General features: G+C 37.0%; 3 protein-coding genes across 4 annotated transcripts; 1 reads left to right on the top strand and 2 right to left on the bottom strand.

Annotated features, from left to right (window-relative positions):
- Positions 1-60: 60 nt before the first annotated feature.
- Positions 61-6,681, bottom strand: LOC102229875 (myozenin-2-like). The gene is made up of 5 exons (XM_005807143.2): positions 6,558-6,681; positions 2,792-2,955; positions 2,336-2,420; positions 1,616-1,778; positions 61-1,495 (listed from the first exon to the last, which is right to left on the bottom strand). Exons 2-5 carry the CDS (start codon positions 2,948-2,950, stop codon positions 1,270-1,272), a joined length of 633 nt encoding a protein of 210 aa, XP_005807200.1. The 5' UTR covers positions 2,951-2,955; positions 6,558-6,681; the 3' UTR covers positions 61-1,269.
- A 1,703-nt stretch (positions 6,682-8,384) lies between these two features.
- Positions 8,385-17,189, bottom strand: LOC106699865 (synaptopodin-2-like). 2 transcript variants are annotated; one of them, XM_023334528.1, is made up of 3 exons: positions 15,361-15,672; positions 12,104-14,130; positions 8,385-9,210 (listed from the first exon to the last, which is right to left on the bottom strand). In XM_023334528.1, the coding sequence occupies exons 1-3, from the start codon at positions 15,593-15,595 to the stop codon at positions 8,704-8,706; spliced, it is 2,769 nt and encodes a 922-aa protein (XP_023190296.1). In that variant the 5' UTR covers positions 15,596-15,672; the 3' UTR covers positions 8,385-8,703. The 2 variants fall into 2 exon arrangements, with proteins under 2 accessions (XP_023190296.1, XP_014327286.2); XM_014471800.2 differs by lacking the exon at positions 8,385-9,210 and having other exon boundaries at positions 10,904-14,130; positions 15,361-17,189.
- Positions 17,190-21,364: 4,175 nt separating this feature from the next.
- On the top strand, positions 21,365-25,382 carry LOC102230138 (solute carrier family 22 member 7-like). Its single transcript, XM_005807144.2, has 10 exons — positions 21,365-21,781; positions 21,897-22,000; positions 22,297-22,451; positions 22,551-22,719; positions 22,798-22,921; positions 23,114-23,223; positions 23,897-24,111; positions 24,195-24,303; positions 24,394-24,600; positions 24,836-25,382. The coding sequence occupies exons 1-10, from the start codon at positions 21,404-21,406 to the stop codon at positions 24,867-24,869; spliced, it is 1,605 nt and encodes a 534-aa protein (XP_005807201.1). The 5' UTR covers positions 21,365-21,403; the 3' UTR covers positions 24,870-25,382.
- The last annotated feature ends 606 nt before the right edge of the window (positions 25,383-25,988 follow it).

Below are 25,988 nucleotides of genomic sequence, written 5' to 3'. Positions count from 1 at the left end.
ATTCGGCGCAAGGCTTCATCTGAAGAACCGAATGTTTTGCACTTAAAAAAGAGGCTAAAATAAACTTATTTTATCCTTTATTGCTGCTTGAACTACTCACACACAATGTTTTGAACATGACAACAAAATGGCTCAAGTACATACAATATACAGTATGATGATGATGAAAACATCATCGTTTTTTTATGGGCTTATGCCTGTTAACACAAAATATTCATCTGATTAACAGGTCTTAAAATTTAGTAGAACATTTCTGACCTGATTAAAAGAAATGCATAACAAAAATCATCATTACATGATCCAAAGAACTACTTTAGCAGAAATCTGTGTGATAATATATGACCTTTCACCTGTTCTAGTAAAGGTCAAAACTAAGTTCATGTTCAAAGGTTTTCTAATGGGTTTGTCCAAAACTTCAACACCCAACATGTTAAATGAGGCCTGTAGAGTCTATGATGAAGCTCTTTGGAGTTGATCATTTTTTATGTCCTGGTTTGTCTGACAGAGGAACCTTGGACAGTTTCTGTTACTGTGGACACTAGAAACTGTTTCGAATATTTTACAGATTGCTCCTCACTCCAGGCTCGCATTGTGTTAAAAGGCCTGAGTGCTGCAGACTTTTCAGCCCCCAAAGCTTCTCCTTTCATAGACACATGCTGTTGATCTGATAGTGAAGTGCATTTGATTAGCAGCACCAGGCTGCTATTTATCATATTGCTGTTTACTTTCTCATGTTTTGACCCTTGGTTTAGTTTTCAGTAAATCACATCTAGTGTAATAAATTTGTATTTAAGGTTGCACTACCCGATTTGTAGGACCTGGATGAACTAGATAATAGGAAATATATGTCCTGCTTTTACTCAGAACACTTCTTAATCTTAATAATATTTAACCGAACATTTTGATGTTGCTTTGGTGCTTAATTGTATCTAACAGACATAGTTGAAGACAGGCATTTATATACTCTTATATACTTCCCCCGTTGAAAACTTCCACTAAATGATAAATGACGACTTTATTGTACAGAGCATATATCCAAATGTGCAAATGTTATGTACATAAAATATTCATCTTATCATTTGAGTATTGTTTATTTACAGCCTACTTACGAATATTGAATGCAAATTTTGTAATGTGTCATTAAAATAAATACTACTGTAAAGAAATGCTGTAAAGAAATTACAGTGGTGAAACTAACTGTAATCCATTCTGCAGGTTGATCTTAATCACTAAAGGCTGCGTTGTGTTCCCATGTTCTAGCAGAGTCCTCTACAGGTCGTCAGACTCAGGCACACTGAAGGACTCCAGGGTGATGGTTGGTAGGATGAGATGAGTGCCCTCAGATATCCACCCCTGGGCTGTCCTGTTGAACGTGGGCCGCTTGGCCTGGGGATCGCTCAGCTCCTGGTACTGCGGCGGGTTCAGGTCCACCTCAGGGAGCTTGAATGTGATTCCTCTTGGAGCTTTTTCAAAACCACCATAAGGAGTGGCAACCCTGCAGTTCAGATCAACATACCAATTGCTTTGCATGCCATAGCCTTCCCTTTTGGATTTATGAATTTATAACCTTCCCTTTTGGAAGTACATATGAAAGTCCAAAGTGTAGTTTTCTCACCGGTTGAAGCATTTATATTCAGGGAGCTCCTGCCGCGGCTCTGGCTCTGGCATTGTGAGTTGCAGAGACTCAGCAAGGTGGGGGTCACTAAGGATCACCTGTTCCCACGGTGAGTGATAAGTCTTATGCACAGGCCTGGTGTCCAGCTTCTCTGCAGCCATGTCTGCGAAAAAAGAGAGACGAATGTGACAACTGCTTTCGTATCACAACAGGCTGATCTATCAGTTTGGATTGCTGACAAGGCCTTTTTGTTTTTTCAGAGCTGTTTTCTGCAGCCTGAAATTTTCAAAGTGGATGCGATTAAAATAGCTACAGTGGCAACTTAAAATAGAACATTTCAAGTGTGCGCTCATTGTATAATGAGTTAAGGCTTCACCAAAGCATTGCAGAAGTACTGCAGGGCTTTAAAAATGGTAACAATAAGTAGAACTCTCCAGTTAAATCATCTTTCTGGACAGCCCTATGATGAATCAATTGTCAGGAAATAAAACCAGATAAAACTGATAATAATTTATGTTATTGTTTCAATCAAACACTTATTTTGTTAGTTATATATATATATTTTTTTAAATATTTAAACGTATTCTTGGAGTGAATCGTTTGTGTTCGATGATGTTATTGACCATGATGATGATTATTAATGTTATTATTATTATTAAGTGCAAGCTGAAATCTTTAATATCCATGTAAGGAAAGGGACGTAATGAAATGCACAATTACCTGAAGCTGAATTTTCAGCGCTTCCATTTGGCGGTGGCTCCACCTTAATTTCCACAGAGTGTGTGTTCTGATTCAAAATATCATTCTGCAAAACAGCATATTAAGGAACATCTAAAAGGCTATGGTATCAGACATTTTAAAATGTCCATTGCTTAGTGGCTTCATTTATATAGATTAAACCAAGAAACCAGTTCCAGTCCCACAGCTTATCATCATGCACTGATAAACATGGTAGCAGCTCTTCAAGTTAAGTGCCTAAGCAGCCTCTCAGATGAAACAGCTGCAGCTTGTCACAGCTGTTGTCTGTGTGTTCTACCACTTTACCTCAAAGAACATATTTCACTTAGAAAACAGAGGAAACAAAAACCCTATACAGATCCATGCCAGAAAGATAAGATAAGCTTGGATTATATCTAATCATCTGAAGAGATTTAGAGCAAAAAGAAGCGGACTTACATTCAGGAGAGCGTTTGCTTCGTTTTGAATGCTTTCAAATGTGTACTTCTCAGACCTCCTCTGTCTCATTTTGAAAAGCCGAGAACCTCTGTTGGAGAGCAGCGACAGCTCCTCCAGCATGATGTCCTTGGGAGTGCTGAGCTTCTTTCCCAGGTCCATGACTCCTGACACCCAAAAGAATTTGTTTATTCATTTTGTACATAATATTCTAAGCAGATAATTATGCCAACACCTGACAGATATGGTTGACAACAGCATAAACCGAGGAAATGATCAATTATTAGTCAAAATACCTTCTGGGTTTCTTGAAATGCAACTCAATGAAGGCCCAAGGAATAAAATGAGATAAGTTTGAAGTGTGTGTGGCAACAAAAGCCGCATAAAAATCCCAAATAAAAAGCAAGGTTTATTGGTATAGCACATTTCAGGAACGAGGCAGTTAAAGGTGCTTTACGTGACAAACACAATCAACTAAAAAGAGAAAGAAACATTGCATCATAGTGGTGGTGAAGTAATAAAAGGTTGTACTTATCATTTATCAAAGCAAATGGGTTTTTAGCCTTGATTTAAAGGCACTCACTGTTTGACTATTTTCTGGAAGTTTGTTCCAGATACATTAAAAAAATAATATTTAGGTTTTCTGGCCAAAAGTTCCAAAAACCATACTAAATTAAGAGCATCATTATTTCAGAATAATTATACTTAAATTAAAAAAAAAAAGTAGTCATTAAAAAAAATTACTCAAGTAAAAGCAAAATATAAATATATATATATATTTAGTGGAATTACTACTCAATTGATGAATAACTGTTTGATCATAAGAATAACTGTTTGATCATAATGTCTGATTCATTTTGTAGAAACCATGTAGTCACATAAATTATCACACTTTTAAATAATAAATTTAAAAAATGCTAAAACTTCCTAACATCTTTAATAAATTCAGATTAAGGCACAAGTAAAACAAACATTCTTTTTTTTTTTTTTTACAAAACAAATAACTACAAAACCTCACTTCAAAATTACTCAAGTAAGGGAGCTGTATGGTGAAGTAAAACTCTTTCTGGGAACACAAGAGAAATGTTACCTAGGTAAACACAACTGAGTAAATATAATTATGCTGCCCAGCTCTGGGTATGTCTGGTGGAAAACTGAAACTACAAATGACCCTGAATGCATCACCCTCATGACAAAAAATGGAGATGGATAAGGAACCTTAAGACCTTCCATCAATGAACCAATATGTACTACAGTCAAACCTACAACTGGGTTAAATCAAATATATTTATGCACTGGGGAAGGGATCAGTCAAAGTTTAGATGCAAATAAATGACAAATATTTGGTAAGATTTCAAATTGATGCTCACAAAAACAATCTATCCAATCTCAGTAAACCTGATTTTGCCAAGTGAGATGGGAGAAATTCACTCTCTAGATATGTAAAGCTGGTAAAATCAGACCCCAAACTCTCTCAAGCTAGAAAAGCTGTAAAATGTGTTTCTATAAAGCATTGACACATGTGGGCAAAACACATGCGCAAGGAGAACTTTTTAGGTTTTTGTGTGAAAATATTTCTGAAAGCATTGCATAATTTTGCTTCCACTTTACAACTAATTGAATATTTTCCATAGACATTTATTGCGTGAATTTTAAAAGTTTCTTGGGATTAAGCTGTGCTTAGATCTGTCTAAATACTCTCTAGTTTAATTTCAAATGACTATTATCGAAATTTCAATTTTAGCCAAATAAAATTTCATCAAAACTTTTCCTGTTTCTATTATTCATTACAAGTCCTGCTCCCAAATTAAGCCATCATTGTGCTTGAGCTTAGTTTTTGGGTACAAGATGTTTCCTCATTCACGTGCACAGACAGAATGCGCCCCAGCTGTTGCAGACCTTCATGTTGCCCAGTCAGCTTCACAGTTGCTCTGAAAAAGCTTCCCTCCCATCTTTCACCAACACTCCCACCCAGTTAGAAATAGTTTATAGTGAAAGAACAACGACGAGGGATTAGGCAGCCTTCACAGTAAATCATCCCAATGTATTTATGGCTCACACTGGTCAGTAGCCCTGACATTTTGAACTCTACTTTTTGCTCTGACTCCTTATCGCAACATGGAGCGTTGTGCACACAGCGTCCGAGTGCCTCTTCCTCTCGCTCCTGCATGTCTCTAGCTATGAACTGGGGCTTGAATGAGAACATAAAAGAGCCTTTAACAGGACAGATGAATCTGCTGTCGTGAGTGAGCAAAGAAAGACTATAATTCTGTGCTACATCTTGGGTTTTATGGGAATAACAAGTTAAGTTTTGTATAATTTTGCTATTTGGAAAAATATATGTTTTTTTGAAGTGCTGGAGTGAGGTCAGCATAAAGGAAGATGCAAAAAGGCTGGAGAGAAACTCTCACAGTTAAGGCATCAGGACACACTGCTGAGGTACCTGGGGTCTCAAGAGTATTTGAATTTGCAGAGGATAGGTTGACAAATACAGTAGTTGCAATTGTCCCGCTTAAAATAATTTAAAATTTTTCAAATGAAAAATTGTTTAGTTTTCCCCTATTTTAAGGAAAATTTAATTTTGTTGAAACTCAAATGCTTACAAAGTCATGAATTAAAGCTAATTCATAAATCATTGTGCTTGAATCTGAGCTAAAATGTTTACTTTTTGTGAATTGATTGAAATTTTGTCCATGGCTGCCTTTGAATGCAAAATTAACTTTGGTCCCTCCTATCTAAAAGAAATATAAATTTGTTTACCATATAGCACAATGCCTTTCTTCTCATTTTGAGCCTGATTAGGCTTTCCCTTCAATTTAAAACAAAAACCTTTAAAATGGTAACTTCTCATATTGATGCACTTTTCTCTTAAACAGAACTCCAGAATTGAAAACAAACTACTCAAAATCATGAAAAAAAGCCCACTTAAAACTTGTTTAAGTTCATAATATGTTTTAAGAAGAAGAAAATTAGGAACTTTCTGATCTGAACTTGAAAAAGTGAGTGATCCCCCAAATCTAATTCTGCTCAAGCTCTCATATAACATTAGGCTCTTTCTCATTTTACTTTTATAAAATGTATTGATACAATAAATCGGTATTTTGCAGATTGAAAAAAAAATGTCAATCTGTCAGCATAACTCTTAATATTAGTGTTTGCTATTTTACAATAATGTTAGAATCTACATAGAGCTTTTAATATCTTTGTAATCACATCTCAGTTGCATCCTCTTTTGTGGTACTTCAGGCTAAACTCAGCGACATGCTCATTTAAATTTGTTAGAGGTTAAATTACCAGTCTGAAAGGTCAAGGATTAATCGTGCCCTAAGTTTGTATAAGTTGCCATGCATAAACCATGTCCACCAGTGCCAACAGAAGTGTTCAAACATTAGGTCGCTCTCAGCTGTTGGTGAAGTCCATCTTTTCATTTTGCTAATCAACTGCAGACCTCAAAGCTAGTTTGTAAAATAGCTAAATAATAGTTAAATGCTTTGTTGTGTTCATTTACAGAAATTTCTACTAAAGAAACATTTTACATGCAAAACAACAAGTAAGTCAGGCTCTGTATGTAAAGTGTGTGAAGTGAGCAGATGAAAAAAATAAACAGACACCAAAATGTGAAAATGTGCCTTTAGTTTCTACCCAACATAAATGTCACATGCAGCTGGATTCATCTTATCCCCCCGAAGCACCACTCTCCATTATTGCAGATTGATTTTAGTTATAGTATCAGGTTATTGAAGCGCTCCTTTTTAAGACGCTCCCTTACCTGTCGTTGTGTCCCTGCTGTGCAGCCCGTATCCTTGAAGGGGAGACACGGAGACGAAGGGGTCAGTGGTGTGATCTTTGCTGATCTTCACGCTCACAGACACTAAAGCCAAACTGTGAGTGTGTCTCTGTCTCTGTTGTGAGTGGAATGCAGCTTACATCAATAGGCTAAATTTAACCTGTCAAACACTCAAAGCCACTCTCAGACACCATGGGGCAAGGATAGTGAGGAGAGGAGAATAGATGATGGGATGTGGATTTCCACTCGGATGTTCTTGGGAATGAAGATTCCCCCACTTGAGAAAACTGTTTCTTTGTTTCTGACCCTTTGGGGACGACATGACACATCTTTGAGATTTGACGCAGCTTTGAGTTTAACATGCCTTCAAGTTGGTATGGTTCTCGACATGGGGCGCAGCTGCAGTTTCTAATTCTCTCTGCAAATTCGATTTCTGTTATTCTGTGTAATAACTGACTAGTGTCTGTCTAAATGGCTTAGCAATATTAGTAGTAAGGACTTGTAAACAGTGTCAAAGACAAATCTGGGTTTTTTTTCTTGTGGTTGCACAAGCCAACACATTCATCAAATTTTTAAAAATGTAGAAAAATTCAACTTTTAATTTGAACACATGTATTCAGTGGAATTTGATTCATTTTCTCCTGCAATAGTTGGCCAGATGAGACTTTCATAAGGCTTTTTAGCAACAAACACTCAAATTGGATTTGGAGTAAAGAGGAGAATATGTGCAAATTGGGCACTTCAATCCCATTCGTTTCTCCTCCATAGACCCAGGGAACCTTGTGTAAGAGCATAGCATCATGGACCTACACATCTTCTGAATTTTGAATATTTACAGTTCTCTGTCTAATTCAAAAGACATGTAGATTCATTTTAGACTGTTATTTTCCAAAACTAGAATATGTGTGATCGGTAAATAAAAAGAAGCGCAATCCAAGGACAGAATGGGTTTCATGTTAAAACATATCCATACATTTTAAAAAGTGGATAACAAGTACAGTGTTCATATTGTTTATTGGTCTTAAAAGTGACAAAAGAAAAAAAAACAAAGAAAACTACAGAAAGAATCACATGGCTGCATCATGGAAAGGCTCAAAACCACAAATCTATTTGTGAAACACAGCACAGTATGGGTACTGATGAATGTGATAATACACACATTTATGTGTGAAACAACTATTTCTTCTAAGTTAATTCATTAAGTTAACCACTGACTCCAACCCTTCTTCACATATAAATATATTTGGAATTACATTGTGTAAATGTGCAAAAAGACCTTGCAGGATAGAGAAAAAATGCAATGCTCTGTGTGTATGTGGCCGTCGGTGGAGAGGAAACAGCTCTGTATGTTTTGGTGCAGTGACAGGGATGAGCTGCTGACACATTTGTGGAGAATTATGATATATATGAGACATTTACATAATCTGAAATAAAATTGCATTGTAAAATCACAACACAGTCCACAGCAAACTTGATTAAAACATTTTAGGGAAAGTGATCCAATATAGCTACACTTGAGCTGACAATACCTTAAAAAGCCACATGTGTTTATTCTTCACAGGAATTGATGGTAATAAATGTTATTGATAAGAAAAAAATCTCATTATACAGACAAAAACTAAGAATATGTGAAACAAAATGAATATATCATCTAAAACACTGCTGTCCAAGTCACCAAAACTTAAATGCCTTCTTATTCCTCTTCTTCTCAAAGAATTCACCCTCAAAGTACAAACAAAAATCACACAAAATAAATCACCCCCAAAAACAAACCAAAAAACTTACTTGCTTAGTACTGAATTAAAAATTGTTTCATACTGGGTTTTAGTTTGTTAGATATTTTATTTTCTTTGATAAATCAAATAATTATTTTCTAAATAAAAAGATGCAGTTTCTACTCTTTATCCACTCAATACTAGCTGCTTGTTCACATATTTTGTTTCACTGAGGTGTTCTGCTTATGTAAAGTGGTTTAAAAGAAATCTGAGTAAAGAAAAGAAACTCTTATCAAGGACAATTTGATTCACGGCATCTTGCGAAACTATTCTAACCTCCTTTTTGTATTACAACCACAATAGTTGACACAATATCAACATGGGCTTTCTTCCCTTGCTACTTCTCAGTAATATTAACTTCTTTGTGTTGTGCTATAAAAATGAGATAACTTATTTGGACTTTGCACTTTGAATTCAAGACTGACAGGTCTTAAGGGCTGGGCAGGTCTGAACGGGGGCCCGTAGAAGGCTGGTTTCTGTTTTCTGCTCAACGACAGTGCTTGGAAAGATGGAGCCAGATGCTCGTAGTGACCCTTTCTCACAGCAGCAGAGTCGAGAGAAACCCGGCGCTTCCATTCCTCTGGAGGCTCAGGCAGAGATCTGTGATGTGCTGCTGCCATAATACCAGACGCAATGGAGGACATCGGATTCTGGAACACGAAGGCCTCGTCCACGGAGCCGATTGGACTCCTTGATGCTGCCTCCCATGGTGACAGAGGTTTCCTGTGAAATGATGTTTGTCTCTGTATGGGAGAAAAAACTGGCTGGACTCCAGGCGTGCTCAGAGGTGACAGAAGTCCAGGTGAAGGCAGTGAATTCAGTCGCTGTGGGAGGCTCAGGGAGCGGCTTCTCCCAAAAACCTAAAAACAGAATCAAGAGCTTAGTATTCAGACGCAGTTCTGCAGACTCTGCTGCCATCCCTGGGCTTCTTTTGGCCTAAACAGGTGAATGGTATTTCAATAAAGCAGCATTTCAACCTTAATGATACACTTGAACAAGCAGGTGCAGGAAATCAAGAGAATGCAAGATTTGTTTTCTGTATATCACATTTAGTCAGTCAATAATAATTAAACTCTGGACTGCTGGTTTTCCATCAGTAGGGTTTTATTCTGGCTTCAAAACCTTTATATTGTGTTTTGAAAAGCAGTCCATGTTTAAAATATATTTTCTAATGCCAATCTTGAAACTATTCTGGAGACTTTTTGAGGCTCATTGAGATTCCTGAAAACATATAAGGATCTAGATCCCACAACAGCTAATCAGTTGGGATCTTACAACTATTTGTAAGATCTCACAACTAAAAATATGAAAATTGTTTTCTGCTACGTTCATATAGCAGAAAAGTATGAAGATCATACAACTTACCTCATGTTTCTTTGAAGACCTTAAGACAAACAGTTGAATGTAAAAAATTATACATTTTACACTCATCCTCTTTCATTTGAAAATCCAACCCAAACACAATATTTGTTATGTGTCTGTTTGTAGGAAGAATATCTCTTTGCACATCCTCACAGCTAAATTGTTTTCCATGATAAATACAGTCTTCTCAGGCTTTAAGTTTAATATTTTTAGAAAAAGAAAATACATCTTATCCTAAAAATTTGATTATTTTTTCAAATCTGGAACGCCATAACATAATATCTTGGCTAAGGAGTTATTACTTCCAAACATGCCTGGTCATATAAAACCCTAAATTACAGGTCTTTGTTAAAAAAAGACACTAGGCGTCTTTTTGGTTTCTGAGTTCAGATAATTACTTTCGATTACACCACTACTGCCATTACAATAATACAACTATGAATTCTACTACTCCTGGTGGCATTAATGCCAATAATAATAACGGCAATAATATTTTTTTGTTTTGTTTTAATTATTAATTATTATTCTGTTAATAATAAATATCATTATTATTATAAATTACAGTTATAATAATTATTAATAATATTATTATTATTTTATTTTTTATTGCAGCATTTGTGTGTCCTGTAAATGCTTATAAAGAAAACAACTGGGAGGTAAATTATTTATTAAGAAACTAAACAAAATAGGAATTTAAAATCTAAATCTTTTTTAATCTGCATTTCATTTTCTATTATTTTAAATTGGATTATCAAATGTAGTGAATTGTTCAATATTAATTCTTTAGAGGCCAGTTCATCCTTGAAGTCTTTTTTTTTGTTTACCTGCATCAAAATGAATTCAGCAATTACAGCTTTTGTTGTAAAACAAAAGCAACTTAAACTTAAACCATTTGAAAATAATGTTTAAGGTATCAAGTAGTTTATTTTATAAGCATTTTGCTTGAGATTTCTGATATAAACAATTCCATAGTTCACATGTCTTAAAACTGGGTTTTAAGACATTTTTAAGACAAATTTTGCTTATAGACAAGAATTACAGTTCCAAGCTTTTTAAATTTGCAGAATGTTTAGCTAAATGAGTGAAACAAACACATACAAGTGGGCATTCAACTCAAAAGAGTGAAGTAGTGAGACAGGAGGAAGCATTGGCCACTCAAAGCAGTTATCAGCACACATAAAAGACAACAAGTAGGAGAGGAAAAAATTTAATAGCATCACAGTGCTACAAGAAGTTCAAGAAACAGTATGTCAGAAAGACAGAAATACAAACAGGACAGATTTGTTTAGATTTTATTCTGAATTACTAATAACATTAATAAATTTTCTAGCATTAAGTATTTGTAATTTATCAGCTTTCAAGAATATAACCTTCATTTAAATATATTTTTTTTGTTAATGACCACATGATAGAGTCTTTTATCAGTTCAATATAATCAGAGTCTGGAATGAGACTGAAATAAATTATAAATTGTGTGCAGAAATTGAAATGCAGTCACAGATTTGACCCCAAACATAATAAGGGATTAAAAATACTCTTTCAAAGTGGCTGGATGGGCCAGTCATTGTTATCCAGATAGCTTTCAAGTGAAAGAAATATTGAAGATGATTTAATTTGACCAGGAGGCTCGTTAATATTTACTGCTACATATGCAAACATTGAACCTTACCTCTTAAAAATACAAACTAAAGGGACTAGAAGAAGACTCTCTGCAGATATTATTGCTTATAAAAGCACATCCTGAGAACCATTTAACATTAACTTATCTTCTGATGCCATATCTTCAACCACATTCCATGTTTTTGGATGGTAATGTGTCTTTTTTTTTCTTAGGAACTGTTGTGTTTCTCTGTATGAGAAGTGCCCTGAGATGACCTCCCAAATGGTGCTACGTTTATCAAACTAAATGAAAACGTATTTATTTAATTAATAATTGCTACATATATTATTTTAATAACTTTTCATGAGATCTACTTAGTTAATCCTCTTAAGACATTTGTGAAGCCACCCAGATGCAGATGTACTAATGTGACTGTCGTCTCCGGCTACGCCAGAGCATGACCATGTACAGTGTTATACAGAGGAAAGCATAGCAACAGGTTTCCACTGTTTTCTGGTCGCTGCCGGCTTCTTAGCAGAGAATTTTGGCCGTGGAGCCATTTGACGCACGCCTCTAGCAATGAGAGATGCAGGAGAGAAAGCTGAAGCAATGGTGTCGCTAACAGAAGACGAGTGCTGAGAAGTTGTGCTTGCAGGTCGGGAGCCTTGTGCTTGCTTGCTACTTGTGTGTGGGGCAGCACTCATGACAGCAAGCTTTTCCTCCAAATGCTTGTCTGTTGAAAGCTGTTCAGCTGATCTTGTGCTTTGAGTGGAGAAATTTGGGACACTTACCGATTTAGGAGCCTTAGCAGGAGCCTCTGCCTTGGTTTGGCCAGCAGGCTCAGAGGGATTATAAGGAGAATAGGAAGAGTCGGCTCTTTGCTTAAGGCTTTTGGTAACTTCAAATTTTGACACAGGGGTTGGTTTAGGACTGGGGCTTTTAGCCTCAGAGGCTGCATCATATGTGAACAGAGATGAGTCCAATTGGTATGGCTGATGTTTCATGATATCTAAGGCGTTGAGTTGCTTGGGGGATGACTTAGGTTTCTCTTTGGACTTGGGCTTGGGTTTGGGGCTTGTGGAAGGGGGCTGCTTGGCTGCTGATGGAGGGTAGAAAGGAGACAGAAGAGGATTATATGACAGGGGGGGTGGGGCACGAATATTGGATGAATATCTCCAAGAGTTAGGGAGAGATGAGGTTGGGGAGGGGGATCTTGTTTTGTTCGCTTGCACTGTTTCACCATCAATGACAAACTTCTCCATGCGAGACTGTCTTTTAGCAAATAATTTTGCTCCTTTCCCTGACATAGTTGTCCCATCAGCAGCCTGATTAACACTCCTGTCTGGGACTCTGAGCTTTGGAAAAACCTCTAAAGGTTTTGGTGCCTGAAGGTATGACTTCTCTGCCGGTGGTAGGAAAGGAGCAACCAAGTTTGGAGAACTGTCTGACTTATTCTTTGAGTGTGAAAGTGGGCTATAAGTAGGATTGTGGGCCTGCTTACTCACAGGGGATAGTGACGGCTGTTGACTCCAGCTATTTGAGGTTGGCTGAAGACGGAGCAGAGAAGAGTTGACCGGAACCCGGGCATTGGCAGGTGTTTGAAGTGATGCCTCTGTTTGATCTGATGCCCAGTGGCCAGCCATCTGTTGAGGTTGAGTCCAATCTTGCTGCTGTAAATAATGCTGACCATGAAGACCGATGGGGCTGTGAGAGGGATGGGACACCGGACTCCTTGAAGGAACACAGGGCTCGCTAGAGGGGTTCCAGGGTGGACATGCTGGGTTAATGGTGGGTTTGGGGGCAACCGGGGGAGGATTTTTAAGTTTTATTGGTTTGGGTTGCATAAAATTACAAGCCTCAGCACCCAAACTGAAAAAGTCTTCCTCTGACTCAATATAAGACTTCCTTTCACCTTTGCTTTGGCTATAAAGTTCAGATTCTTTTGCAGGCACTGATGGATGCTTATTTGCAGTTTTCCGCTTTGACTCTGGTAATATGCCAGTCTTGATGGCAGGCACGGATATTCGTTCATCTCTTGAGGCAATAATGTCTCCAGTTGGAGACCAAACCTTGGGGTTAGAGTTAATCGGTACATGGACTTTGAATGCTAGTTCATGCTTCTTCATGGCTGGACTGACCCCACCAGACATAGTGACAGGTTCAAGTGTTGAACTAGCTTGAAATCCCAAAAAGGGTTTGGCAGTTCTGTTTGACACCATGGGTTTTGGCACAGTGGAGAGGTGGTTCACCTCTTGAACATCTGCATGGTAATCCATATGCTTCTTCACATTGGTCTCCTCAGCATGCATGTACATTTCTTTACTTTCATAAATTCTTGCACGTTGTGTTTCTTTCAAAACATCCTCAGAAAAGCCTTCACTCCTCTCATCTTCTTGCTCTGACACAAGTTCATCGATTCTTTTGCGACGCTGTTCAAACATCAAAAGTCCCTTCCCCTTTGTCTCTGGTAGCACATCCATGTCTTCACCACTTTCCCAGTCCAGAGCTGGATTATGGTACTGGTGACGCTGAAAATACTGCTCCTCAAAATCAGAATCACTCGAACCCAGGAAGCTGTAACCAGCAGATCTAACTTTGTCAGTTTCGCCCTCTATTTGACCTGAGCTGTCAAAGGCGTGAACTCCAGTTCCGTAGCTCACAAGAGTGTACTTCTTTACCCTCTGGCGGCGCTTTTTAAAGAGCAACGCTCCCTTGTTTTGGGGGTTGGGTGCATTGGCCAGGAGTTGGGCAATTCGCTTGCATTTAGACTTGGTCTCCTTCACGTGTCTCTCTGATTGGCTCTCTTTGTGACTGAGCCCTGAGATGAAGAGCAGAAATGGGACCAAAAGAGAGAGAAAGGAAGACAATGAGAAAATCAACATGTACAAATATACAGATCAGTCAGCAAAACCATTATGACCATCATTGACACTCTCACTGGTTCGAGGTTATGTGGCAACAAGTTATGAATTATGACATCCTTCTATCATAGCCAGTGTTTCTTTATTCAAGATACAATAGCACATCTGGTAGGTCGAAGCTCATGGAGCAACCTTTGTGAATCATATGGATATGAATGATCTGGTTTTGTTGGTTCACCACTGCTGCATCCTTAGACTAGGTTAGATAGATACTGACCACTACAGATCTTAAACTTGCTCAAATCATTATGCTTTCCCATTCAAAAAATTTCTTTTTTGAAGAGATTTATTAAACATAATAAAAATATTCCACCCATCAACAGTGACCATAATTTCTATATAGTAAGTGTTTCTAAATGTATTGGTCAGTTGTCATAATGTTATGCCTAATTGTTGTACAAAATACTTTTGGCAAAAAAAGACATCATCTTGGAATTTATTGAGTCAGTCAAAACATTGAAATTAACAGGATTTGATGGGTTTCTGCTCAATTGCAGACATTTTTTGTGGTATTAACATTTAAATTGAGCATTACAAAATAATTAATTTCATCTTTCTTTGCTGCAGCAGGCACACTAATAAAAGCATCATATTTACTTACAGCTAACCCATGAGGGATCCAAAGGCAAAGAAAGTGAGGGGCTTACTTTCCATTGCCGTCAAGTATTATGACTGGAAAAGGGATCGGGTGGCTGGGTAACACATGTTGGTGTCCATCAAATTTGCTTCTGCCAGCCTCATCATATGGTCAAATTTTATTCTTGTCCTGCTCAGACTAATAAAGCTGTGGGAATCCTCCCCCACTAAGCCCACCTGAAATAGATCCCATGTAAGAGCATGAAAATAGCTACACCCATTGTGCTACTTTCAAGTTATCGGCAAAACAAAATCGTTTTGCACATTTATAATAAATGCAGACAGAAAAAAGTGCAAATTTGTTTTGTCAGATGTTATTTTAAATTGATCTACTGCACTCGAAGCAAACATAAAACAGCATGTCATCTTTTTTTATTAATCACAAACATTCATTTCAATGTTGAAAGGCGATTTCAATCCATGCTTTGCAATGTGGATGGCTAGAAAAATGGTTGAAATTAAATTGGCAGGATAGAAAAATAGATACTTACGTGTGTACCTTGCCCTTTGCCTGTCCGGTCTGCAGAGATCTCTGTCAGACCCCAAGTTTCTCGTCTCTGTCTGCTCAGCACCCTCGTCAGAAATTCCAAAGAAGACAGAAGCAGGAGGTGCTTCGTTGCTCCCTCCTTCCTCTGAAGATTCAACGCTCCTGTTCTCAGAACTTGGGCCATGACCATCACTGGCCCCCAGGGGCCGTTCTGAGCTCAGGGTCAGGACCTTGGTCATATCAGCAGCACAGCCAAGAGAGGAGGAGGAAGAGCAGGAATGTTGCCACGACTTGGAATCTGGGCACTCTGGGGGTGAGGTCACTGATGTTTGTGAAGCTTCAATGTAAGGAGATTCTGTCATAGATTCTCTTGATTCAGAAAAATAAAAATCACAATTTTCTTGATAGAAAACTGACTCTTCCTGCTCACTCTGTTCCAGGAGAGATTCTGGACCATCTGCAGATTCCCTGTGTTGCAACTGAAGACACTCTGGAGACTGGGACGAGGGGATATGAGTATTTGAGCCTGAGTGGTCCTCTGATTCACTATCATCATCTTCATTATACAACTCGGCCAAACGCTCAGAGGGACAAAGTTCCTGGGAACCTTCTGAACCTGACCAGAGAGGACTGTGTGCAGGGTCTTCAGCTTGTGGTTCCATTTCTTGTGCTGGTTTACTATGTCCAATGTGTTTTTCCTTCATCAAGACAAAGATATGTCTAAGTTAACATCAGATAACCTTTTCACATGAAGTGTGGATTATTATTTATAAATATAACTTTGAACAGTGCAAATTGTGGCAGCATCATGGAGGGGAGATGCATGTAATTCATAGCAAAGTCCAAAATCCCAAAGTAACTTAGAAACTATATCAAATGATAAACAATAAAAAAATACATAACGTCTTGCAGAAGGATTATTCAACTGCAGGATTATTCTAGTAGAATGTAGATAAACAGAAATCATTTACATATTCAGTTTTCACCAGGGGAGAATTATGTTGCCCTTTTAACATAACATACAAAAATGCAATTCCTCAAGTTATTCCAGTCCCAAACTGGAAAGGGCAACTTTGGTCTGGCAGTTTCGTCAGGGCTGTAAATGGAATGGTATGTAATACCAGGAGAGAGAAAGCAGCATTCATGTCCAAGAGTATAAGCAAAACAATTGGGTGGCTGTTTCCCCAACTCTTGTTTACACAGCAAGGTTTTTCCCCCCACTGTTCCCATTTATCTCTGCAACTAGCCTCTGTACTGCTGCAGCTGTCAGCATGCCCATTTAAGATGTGGTAGAGACTCTGTGACTTTTCTGCATTATATAGATCCTCTTTTACTCAACCCAATCCCTGATTTGCAAATTAATACATTTTTCCCTGATTTGCAAATTAATACATTTTAACTGTTAATTGCAAAATATAGTCTTAAACCACTGCCAAACATCCAACACATTTATTAATAAATAAAGGAATGCAAATGTAATGATATGTGCCTGAAATTGCTACCTGAAATTTGAACAGTGAAAGGTGCAGCCTAGTCTTCGGAGGGATATGTTTAAACTGTTCAAACTGTTTTTACCCACAAAAATAGAATCGACCAGAGGGGGGTGCTATAGCACTACAAAATGTGTAACAAAATGTTACACACTTTGTTCGTCTTTTGGCTCATCAGATTTTTACACCGTCGTAATCCAACACAAAAGCTTATTTAGTGCCATCAGGTATATTTGATATTACATCGATAAAAAATTGTTACCTGCTCCCAATAACAAATTGGCAATCATATAATGATACAAGGAGCACAATTTTCTCACAAGAATATGTTTGCTACTTGCAGGAAAGTGTTTAAGGCCTTTTAAAAATGTAAAAATAAATAAATAAATAAATAAATAAATAAATAAATAAATAAATAAATAAATAAATAAATAAATAAATAAATAAAAGAAAAGAAAGAAGAATTTCCATGTTTTTGTGCAGTCAAACATACTTGTTGTTTTAAAGAAAAGCTACATGCAACAAAGAAAAAAGATTTCCAAAACCTTAAAACGGTCCAATTATATTTCTAAGAGGGTGCTTGACATTGACACCAATGTATTCAATATATATAAAGAAATCAAAATGAATGAACCTATAGAAAAGGTGGAGTGAAACATGGACTATGTATTGAATACATGACTAAAAGAAAGTGCAAAGCTTTTTATGCTTTTTTTTAGCATAAAAAGCTAAGAAAAGCAATAATTTGTCAGTATTCAGAAAGGTGCATCCGTGACAACAATATAAAAAAGTTAAGTCCTGAAAGGTATTCTTTTAGGAATGTTGCAACCTTATTGTTGCAAAGAATGCGGATGGCATTAATTCCAAGCATATTTTTAAACATCTTGCAGTTTTCCAGCAAGCAACATTACAGCAACAATCCAGAAATGGAAAAACCATCATTTCAAAACCAGCCACAACCAGATGATCTTTGCAAGATTTCTGACAGAAGGGTCAAAAGAATAGAGAACAGTAGCAGAAAAGCTGAGAACCGCTCACAGAAAGGCTTAGACAAAAAACAAAACTAAACCATCAAAGCTTCTATGCATTTTCGGTGCACAAGACTTCAATCTTAAAGGAAAAAGTATATTCCAACTTTTGAGGGGAACCTTTAAAACACAAGTTTAACTATTTGGACATAGACATCCTGTTTGAAGAAGATTCATGGGCCTCTTTTCTCTATACATGAGACATTTTCACGACAAAAACGTTTTTTCTACTTTTACATTAAGTTCAGTAATCACTTTCAGGATGCTCCTATTGAGCTATTTCATTGTACTACATGTAATTTATGGACTTGTTTGTTCCATGTCAATTGCACCATTAGAAATACATCTAGAAAAGTTGACTTGTTCCATACTTAAATATGCTGTCTGTGGCATTACATAAAGCTAAGCCTTTTTTGAACCCTGGCCAAGTTTAAAAGGAAAACTGTCCCCTCCAAGCTTCTCTTCACACTTGGTTCCACTTCATTTAAACTCTTGGCCAACATCAGATCCAGCTCTGGTGCTACAAGACTTTCTTTCTCCTAGTATGGCTAAAACACCAGCAGGTTGAGCTGCTGTCATGGAAACAGGGAGTCAGTATCTCTGGTGAATGAGACGACTCTTGGTCGGGGGGCTTAGGGAAGGTGACCCATAAGACTGAGCTAAAGAAGAGTCAATGCTTCCATGTTACCCAACATTAAGCGCACATTCTGCTGAGAAACAAAAACATGTTTTTGAAGTATTCTACCACACGGCAGGCCTTAAAACAGCTAAAATATTCATTTTGCAGTTTCATTAAGTATATTTCGACATCTTTTAAAAAGTTTAAATTGCCAGAAAATTACATTTAAAAAATTCTTCAGTCTTTCAGTTAAAAAGTATTAAATATCACAAAACATGACACGATACTGATTACTACAGGCACTTAGGCAACTCAAAAATATGTAATTCACACTAATTAATGTATATTAAAGTCAAGCTTAATTTTCAAGTAAACAACAACAAATCAGACAACATCAAAATCCGTATTTGGACTTAGTACTTACGGCTATTATTCTTGATGCAATGAAACGATTGACCAAACGGTGAACCTTCAGTTGCCATCCAGCATCACAGCCCTTCTGCTGTACAGCAACATGTTACAGTGTAGCCTTGGTCACTCATGTATGCAGCAGTATTTAAGCAGGGGGGAGAAAAGGTGCCCCTGCCTTCACCTCCCACTCCCAATCCCAGACAGTAGCATCACACAACGGCAGCAGTCAGGTGTCATGAGACATGGAGATATTCCTAGCCATCTGAAATGTCCGTCTGATTTGATTTTTTTCCTTTCTAAAGTAACGTGGAAGTAAAAATATTAACATTTTATATCTCATACCTCATCAATTCTTGAGCTTATTTGCAAAAATATTCATACCCCTGGAACTTTTCGGGTTTTGTCACATTTCAATCAAGCAACAATGTATTTTAGGGAAATTTTGTGTCTCTGCCCGATATAACACAGTACATAATTGTGATATGGAGGTCAAATAATATGCGGTTAAATTTTTTTAAGTAAAACTCTGAAAAGAATTAGTTTCCAATGCCCTTGCTTCAATAACCCTAAATAATATCAAGTGCAATTCCAGTCGGCAGACACTTAATTAGTAAATAAAATCCAGTTTAATGTGCACTTTCATCTCAGTGTAAATGCAGCTGTCATGTGAAGGAATCAGAGAACTTTTGTGAATAAAAAGCATCATTAAGACAAGGAACACAACAGGTCAGGAATAAAACTGTGATTAGGTTTGAAGCAGGATTAGGTTATAAAAGAAACATCACGAGTTTTGAATATTTTACAATATATTCATCATCTGAAAATAGAATGAGCATGGCACAACTGAATAGCTACCAAGTCAGGGCAATTCTCCAGATTGGGTGAATGGTTTAATGAAACCCTACACATTTATTTGAATGGTCCAGTCAAAGTCTAGACCTAAATCCAATCAATAACTTTGAATTTTGAAACTTTAAATTTTGATTTAGCTACTCTGTGAAGAACAATAAAATAAATATCTGTCTGAAAATGAAGAAAGCTGACTCTGTAGCTGTAGATAATTTACACCTATTAATGCAGCAGATGTCAGGATTGGGTTTTTTCTGTTGATTTGAGTTTTTCTGTGTGTTTATTTTTGGGTTTCTGTGTCTTGAGTCTCCGTGTTGTCCTGTCTGCCCCTTGATTGTTCCCAGGTGTGTTTCGTTCCGTGATTACCCTTTGTGTATTTAATACCACCTGTGTCTCTGTGTCTTTGTCGGGTCCTTGTCGTACCAGTCTGTCAGTTCTGTCGTGTCGCTTTTGATGTTACCAGTCGCTGCCTGTTTTGAGCCTTAGTTTTCTGCTCATCTATGCTGCCTGGACCTTTGGATTATTTGTGCCTTTTTCACCATTAAATATTAGTTCATCATTCCAACCTGGGTCCTACGCGTTTTCCTCACCACCCTACAACCGCACATCATGACAGATGGTTCCAAGAAAGTACTGCCATGCGGGTCTGGTTACAAAGGAACATAGCTTCTTATTTAGAAAAAGACTTTCAAACCATCTATCATTTCCTTTCTGCTTCACAATTAGAAATTTCTCTCTTTTGGTCCATCAAATAAAATCGCTATAATGAACAACAAAGTATGTGGCTGTTGTGCAAGCAACAAGTTTACAGATTTGAGACGATGCAAGAACATTTGTTTCACATTTTAGTAATGCATAGCTAATAAAATCGCAACACAAGAGAACCACCTAAATCATGCTAAACACAAAAACAAACCAAAATACCCCATTTTTTTTTTGTTCAACAAGACTTCTTTACGTGACCCTATCTGTAATTGTTTTATCAACCAGAAGAGGTCGCATGTGCTTCAAATTTGAATACATGTATAAATTTCTCGGATGTCCAGACAAGAACGCTCTGTAACATCTTGTTCAGATTGTTAAAGGAAGGCATATTTTCTCTTTTTCTGTGATAAATCAGAGAATAAATACGAAAAAGTTTTAACACAGTTATTGAGACCTTACTTTTTTAAGTTTTTGTCTAGACGACTCACTGTCCTCACATTTAAATTCCCCACACAGATTCTTAATGGAACATGTGGTCTAAAATTGTTTAAGTTTAACAGTGTCTTCTGTGAAATATTTGCCTGTAACCAGCTGTACTTTTGTCTTCAAGACATCTTACTGGAAAGCATCTGTCTGTCATACAGATATACGTTGTGCTTTTTAATATATTCAATTTGAGCTACATAATGAAACTGTTTTGCTGAACGCCTGTCAAGATGTTTTAATCACAAAAGCTTAACATTTTCTGGTTTGAAATAGATTTTAAAAAGGAGTTTATGTTTGGTACAAAATAACTTCTTTATTTTGGCTGCAACAAAATGTCTAAACCAGACATCTGTAATGATTAACAAGGCGCTCTTAAATGTGTCTTTTCACTCTGTGTCTTCTCACTTTGCTTCACTTTCACTGTATGTCACTCCTCATTGACTTCTGATCAGCAGCAAAATGAAATTTGACGATGTACTTTCTGAAATTAATGGATTTGGAAAATTTCAAGTCAAGTTGTTCTTGATTCAGATGCTTTCTCGAATCACTCTGCCGTGCCATTTTCTGCTAAACAACTTTATGGGCGCTGTGCCCCCTCACCACTGCAACATCAGCACCCTGGAAGACGGAGGCATCTTTGGAAATTTGACTCCCTACCAGAAGCTGTTGGTTTCCATTCCAACAGAGCAAGATGGGACTCTCAGCTCATGTCAGATGTTTGCAAAGCCCCAATTTGAGTATCTATCAGGCAACCGCAGTGAGGAGGCATCCTTTGTTGAGTGTCAGAGTGGATGGGTCTATGACAACAGCACCTTTAAATCTACCTTGGTAACTGAGGTAAGTGTTGTAGAAAAAGCTATTAGATGAAACATGTAGACATATTCTATCTACATAAAACCTGAAGTTGAATTTTTTTATTATTATTTTAAACTGACCAAATTGTCCTTTGCAGTGGGATCTTGTCTGCAGCAGAAAAGGGATGAACAAAGTAACAGCTACAATTTTCTTTATCGGTGTCATGATTGGCGCCCCGCTCTTTGGGTTTCTAAGTGACAGGTAAGGATTTAAATAAAAATACTGTATAGTCCTGATGAGTCAATGTGTCTGTGTAAAAAGTTAAAATAAAAGCTTCATATTTGCTGAAGTATATTCACTAAGATGTATGTAATTCTACAAGATAACACTGGTAAGTAGTAAGTAAAGAAGTTAAGTTGAATGGGAGAATTATGGGAGCTTTAGTTCAGTTAGAAATGTTTTTTGTAAAGTAAGGCAACACTGAGGGGTTTTAAGTCAGTACATTTTTTTACCTTCTGAACATCTTGTAATTCCATGCTGATGTCCGTGATGACCAGGTTTGGGCGACGGCGACTGCTGCTGGTGTCTTATTTATCCTCCTTGACGTTTGCTGTACTGAGCGCATTCTCCACATCATATGTAATGTTCACCATTATGAGATTCTTCACAGGAATGTCCCTTGCAGGGATAAGCATTATCTCCATTGCTTTAAGTAAGAGAGACATTTCTACTGTACTTCTTCTCCGTCGTTTATGTTACGTGCATTTTCATTTTCTGATCTAACTTTTCATCCATGCCATTGTTACCGCAGATGTTGAATGGTGCAGCATTGAGCGCAGGACTTTCTCAAGTGTAATCATAAGTCTGGACTGGACCCTTGGGAACTTGCTTTTGACAGGGATTGCTTTCTTTGTGAGGGACTGGAGGATGCTCCTTGTGGTTGTTACTTCGCCACTGATTTTATCCATCTTCGCTTGGCGGTAATGACGTTAAATCTTATTACTGAAAGAAGCTAATTCTGTTGATCAAATAATGAAGTCTTTAATCTGTCATTGCAGTTGGCTCCCAGAGTCTGCTAGGTGGCTTTTGGCAAAGAAAAATGCAGAAGCTGCGCATCATTACATTGCAAAATGCGCTGAGACAAACAACAGGTCCAAGTGTATTGATACCATCACACCAAAGGTATTGTGCCTTGCCGCAGTATTCAGATCCCTTGAAGTCTGTTATTTTGCAGCCACATAATGCGTAACAGTGCAATGAAAGAAAAATGACAAAGCGAAACAAATAATTTCCTGTACTGAGAGTCTTAGATAATTTTAAAACGTCTTCATTTGAGTTCTCTGATTTCGCTCTATTTTTCTGTTTTTGTCAAAGACATTACTGGAATCTGCAGAAGTTGATACTGGAGATAAGAAGTACACTGTTGTTGATCTGTTCAGGACCCCAAATATAAGAAAACTTGCGATATGCTCAGGGATTGTATGGTATGTATTATTTTAAAGTGAGCGGATCAGTACTTTTTAAAGTGGCAACTTTGTATACTTGTGTGGCAATTGTTAACATGGTGCCGCAGAAGAAGAAAATATGAAGGGAAACACTTTACCCCTTTTAAGGTGCAGCGTTTTCACAATTATTGGTCTTTCTGGAAAGTGTTAAAACACGTAAAGTAAATAAATATTTTATTGGATAATTTAACACTGACATTTAGTAAAATAAAGCATTTGATGTGAAAATACTGAGTCATGTCATATCAGTATAATTTTCATAATAGCGTGTCAGCAGACACTCTAAGAATAGGCTGATCAATCCAAACCACATCAACTGTGTTGCTAACTACAGGTTTGCCAGTTGCTAACAGCCAGTAACGGGTGTAACAGCACTGCTGGTATATTGCAAAATGTTGTCAGGCTACAATATAATTAGTCTCTGTAGAAGATAACTCCAAAATATTAATGTTACGTTTCAGATCAGCTAGCTTGATATTAATGTATTTTTTGATAAGTTTCAGAAAACTCAGAGAAAACAAAGGAGACAAATTTGGGTTTAACTATTTATTCATAAAGTTTCTGGTTGCCTTAGCTTTGAATTCCACTTATAAAGAAAGAAGTGAGAATAGGAAAAAAAAGTGCTTAAAGTTATTTTTTGTGTGTGTTCTAGGTATGGAGTGGCATTTACTTATTATGGAATAAGTCTAAACATTGCAGGGTTTGGACTAAATCTGTTTCTCACACAATTCATCTTCGCTTCAATGGAAATGCCGATGAAGATTGGCGTCTATTTCTCCTTGGAGAAAATTGGTCGAAAGCGTAGTCAGATGGCAGCTCTGCTGTCTGTGGGATTCTGTCTACTCATCAATATTTTTGTTTCGAAAGGTACATTTTTTTTATTTAAAAAGGTCACATTTGGTTAGAAATATATTCCTAAGCACATCTAATCATTGTGGACTTCTCCCCAGATAAGTGGATTATTCGGACCATTGTGGCCGTCCTGGGAAAATCCATGTCAGAGGCTTCATTCACTATAATATTCCTTTACACAATTGAACTTTATCCTACAGTAGTCCGGTCAGTCGGACATATATAGTTATGTTTATTAAGGATGTTTGATTTTGTTGAGATCGGAAAGTTCCCAATAACCTTTTTGTCCTTTTTCAGGCAGAATGGTCTAGGCTACACCTCGTTTGTGGCACGGCTGGGCGTTTCCATCTCCCCGCTCATTATGCTGTTGGAAGACGTGTGGCAGTTCCTCCCCGCCGCCACTTACTGTGCTGTGGCAGTTAGCTCTGGTTTGGTTGCTTCACTCCTGTCTGAAACGTTAAACACCCAGCTGCCAGAGTTCATTGAAGACATTGAGAAACCCAGGTAAAAAAGAAAGAGAAGTTTCAAGAGAACATTATGTGTAATCCAATATCAAATATATGGTAAAGGTTTAGTTATTTACAAAGCCTCCCAGTACAAAGGTACTAGCAAAATAGCAAAATAGAGCATTTCATAAACACAACACATTTTTTAATGCCTTTGGATACTTTTGCTCTTTTTCTCTTTTATTTGAAGGATCTATGTATGAAGAAATAAGTGAGTTTTATTTGTATTGCAGGAACAAGTCAACACGGAAGATGGTAATTCAGTAAAAAGGAGAATTGACCAGTAACAGAATATTTTTAATAACAAAACTAATTTTGAAACAAGAAATCAATAAAAGAAAACATTATTCTTGACTATTTACTATTCTCATCTTCCTGGAATCTGACTTTGGACTTTGACACCATATTCCATTAAATTCTACTGGGGCGATTAACTTCTACAGGCATCACTTGCACACCACTAAACTGGTCTAAATATTGTTCCTCTGACACATAAGTTTATTCACATCAAAGCCTTCATATGTTTCCAGCTCCAAATGTCAACGCAAGCTAAACCTTTCAGATGTCGGACATCTAGTGCTTACTCTCCTCCACAAGTCATCTGTAATACTATTCCATGAATTATCTTCAAGTCCCAGTGTAAAATCATTTTATAATAAAACAATTATTGTAATGTCATTTTGTCTCTTTGTGATGTTTTGTGCTTTAATTTAATAATTTTAACTGTATTGGTCTCTTCTGCTTGCTCTGTGAAGTCAGTGTGTATTGAAAAGTATATAAATAACATTTATTTTTCTACACCAATAAATGCTTAATCTCAAAATGTGTTTTCTTATTGGTTTATTTTTACCTGCTCAATAATATAAATAAATATGTGTAAATCAGGACACCTTATTTAGTGTCCTGTTTTAATTATGCCCATGGTGTGGTAACTTTTAACTGTGATGATGTTCAAATGACAATGAATGTGTGGCAATTAATAAATCCACAAATTCTGTTGTCAGCTTATTAAAAATCATTTGCATATGTGACTTTTAATTTTAACTTTAAAAATAACATTTGAAAAATTACTTAACTTTAAAAATGACAAGTGTGAATGACAGTTTAAGGCTTTAAAATGTGAAACATTCAATCACATCAGTGCATATAGATTAGATTTCAATAACAGACCCATTATTGTCTTGTTAGTGATAATAATGAATTGCAACGCCTGCAACCCAAGGATTATTTTCTCACTGCTTTTCTACACAATCCATGAGGAAACTCTAAGTAACTCAGTGCATGTTTGAAAGTAGTAGATTTACTCATCTGACATCTTTACGTTAATTCCTAGACAACTGCAAATTCTAAAGCAAATGTAAACATTGGTACATATTGTTCTGCTTT

The sequence above is a fragment of the Xiphophorus maculatus genome, chromosome 5 (assembly GCF_002775205.1).
Source record: "Xiphophorus maculatus strain JP 163 A chromosome 5, X_maculatus-5.0-male, whole genome shotgun sequence".
Lineage (NCBI taxonomy): Eukaryota > Metazoa > Chordata > Actinopteri > Cyprinodontiformes > Poeciliidae > Xiphophorus > Xiphophorus maculatus.
This window is presented reverse-complemented; position numbering and strand designations above follow the sequence as displayed.

Bases quoted from the DNA above. Each gene is read 5' to 3' on its own strand.
- LOC102229875 (XM_005807143.2), bottom strand. From the start codon at position 2,950: ATGGACCTGGGAAAGAAGCTCAGCACTCCCAAGGACATCATGCTGGAG. The intron at 2,421-2,791 runs GTAAGTCCGCTT...GCTGTTTTGCAG, and splicing joins AAGCAAACGCTCTCCTGAAT to AATGATATTTTGAATCAGAA. The intron at 1,496-1,615 runs GTGAGAAAACTA...TCTGAACTGCAG, and splicing joins GAATATAAATGCTTCAACCG to GGTTGCCACTCCTTATGGTG.
- LOC106699865 (XM_014471800.2), bottom strand. From the start codon at position 16,060: ATGAAGGAAAAACACATTGGACATAGTAAACCAGCACAAGAAATGGAA. The intron at 14,131-15,360 runs GTAAGTATCTAT...TCTTCATCTCAG, and splicing joins GCAAAGGGCAAGGTACACAC to GGCTCAGTCACAAAGAGAGC.
- LOC102230138 (XM_005807144.2), top strand. From the start codon at position 21,404: ATGAAATTTGACGATGTACTTTCTGAAATTAATGGATTTGGAAAATTT. The intron at 22,922-23,113 runs GTATTGTGCCTT...TTTTTGTCAAAG, and splicing joins TTGATACCATCACACCAAAG to ACATTACTGGAATCTGCAGA. The intron at 23,224-23,896 runs GTATGTATTATT...TGTGTGTTCTAG, and splicing joins ATATGCTCAGGGATTGTATG to GTATGGAGTGGCATTTACTT.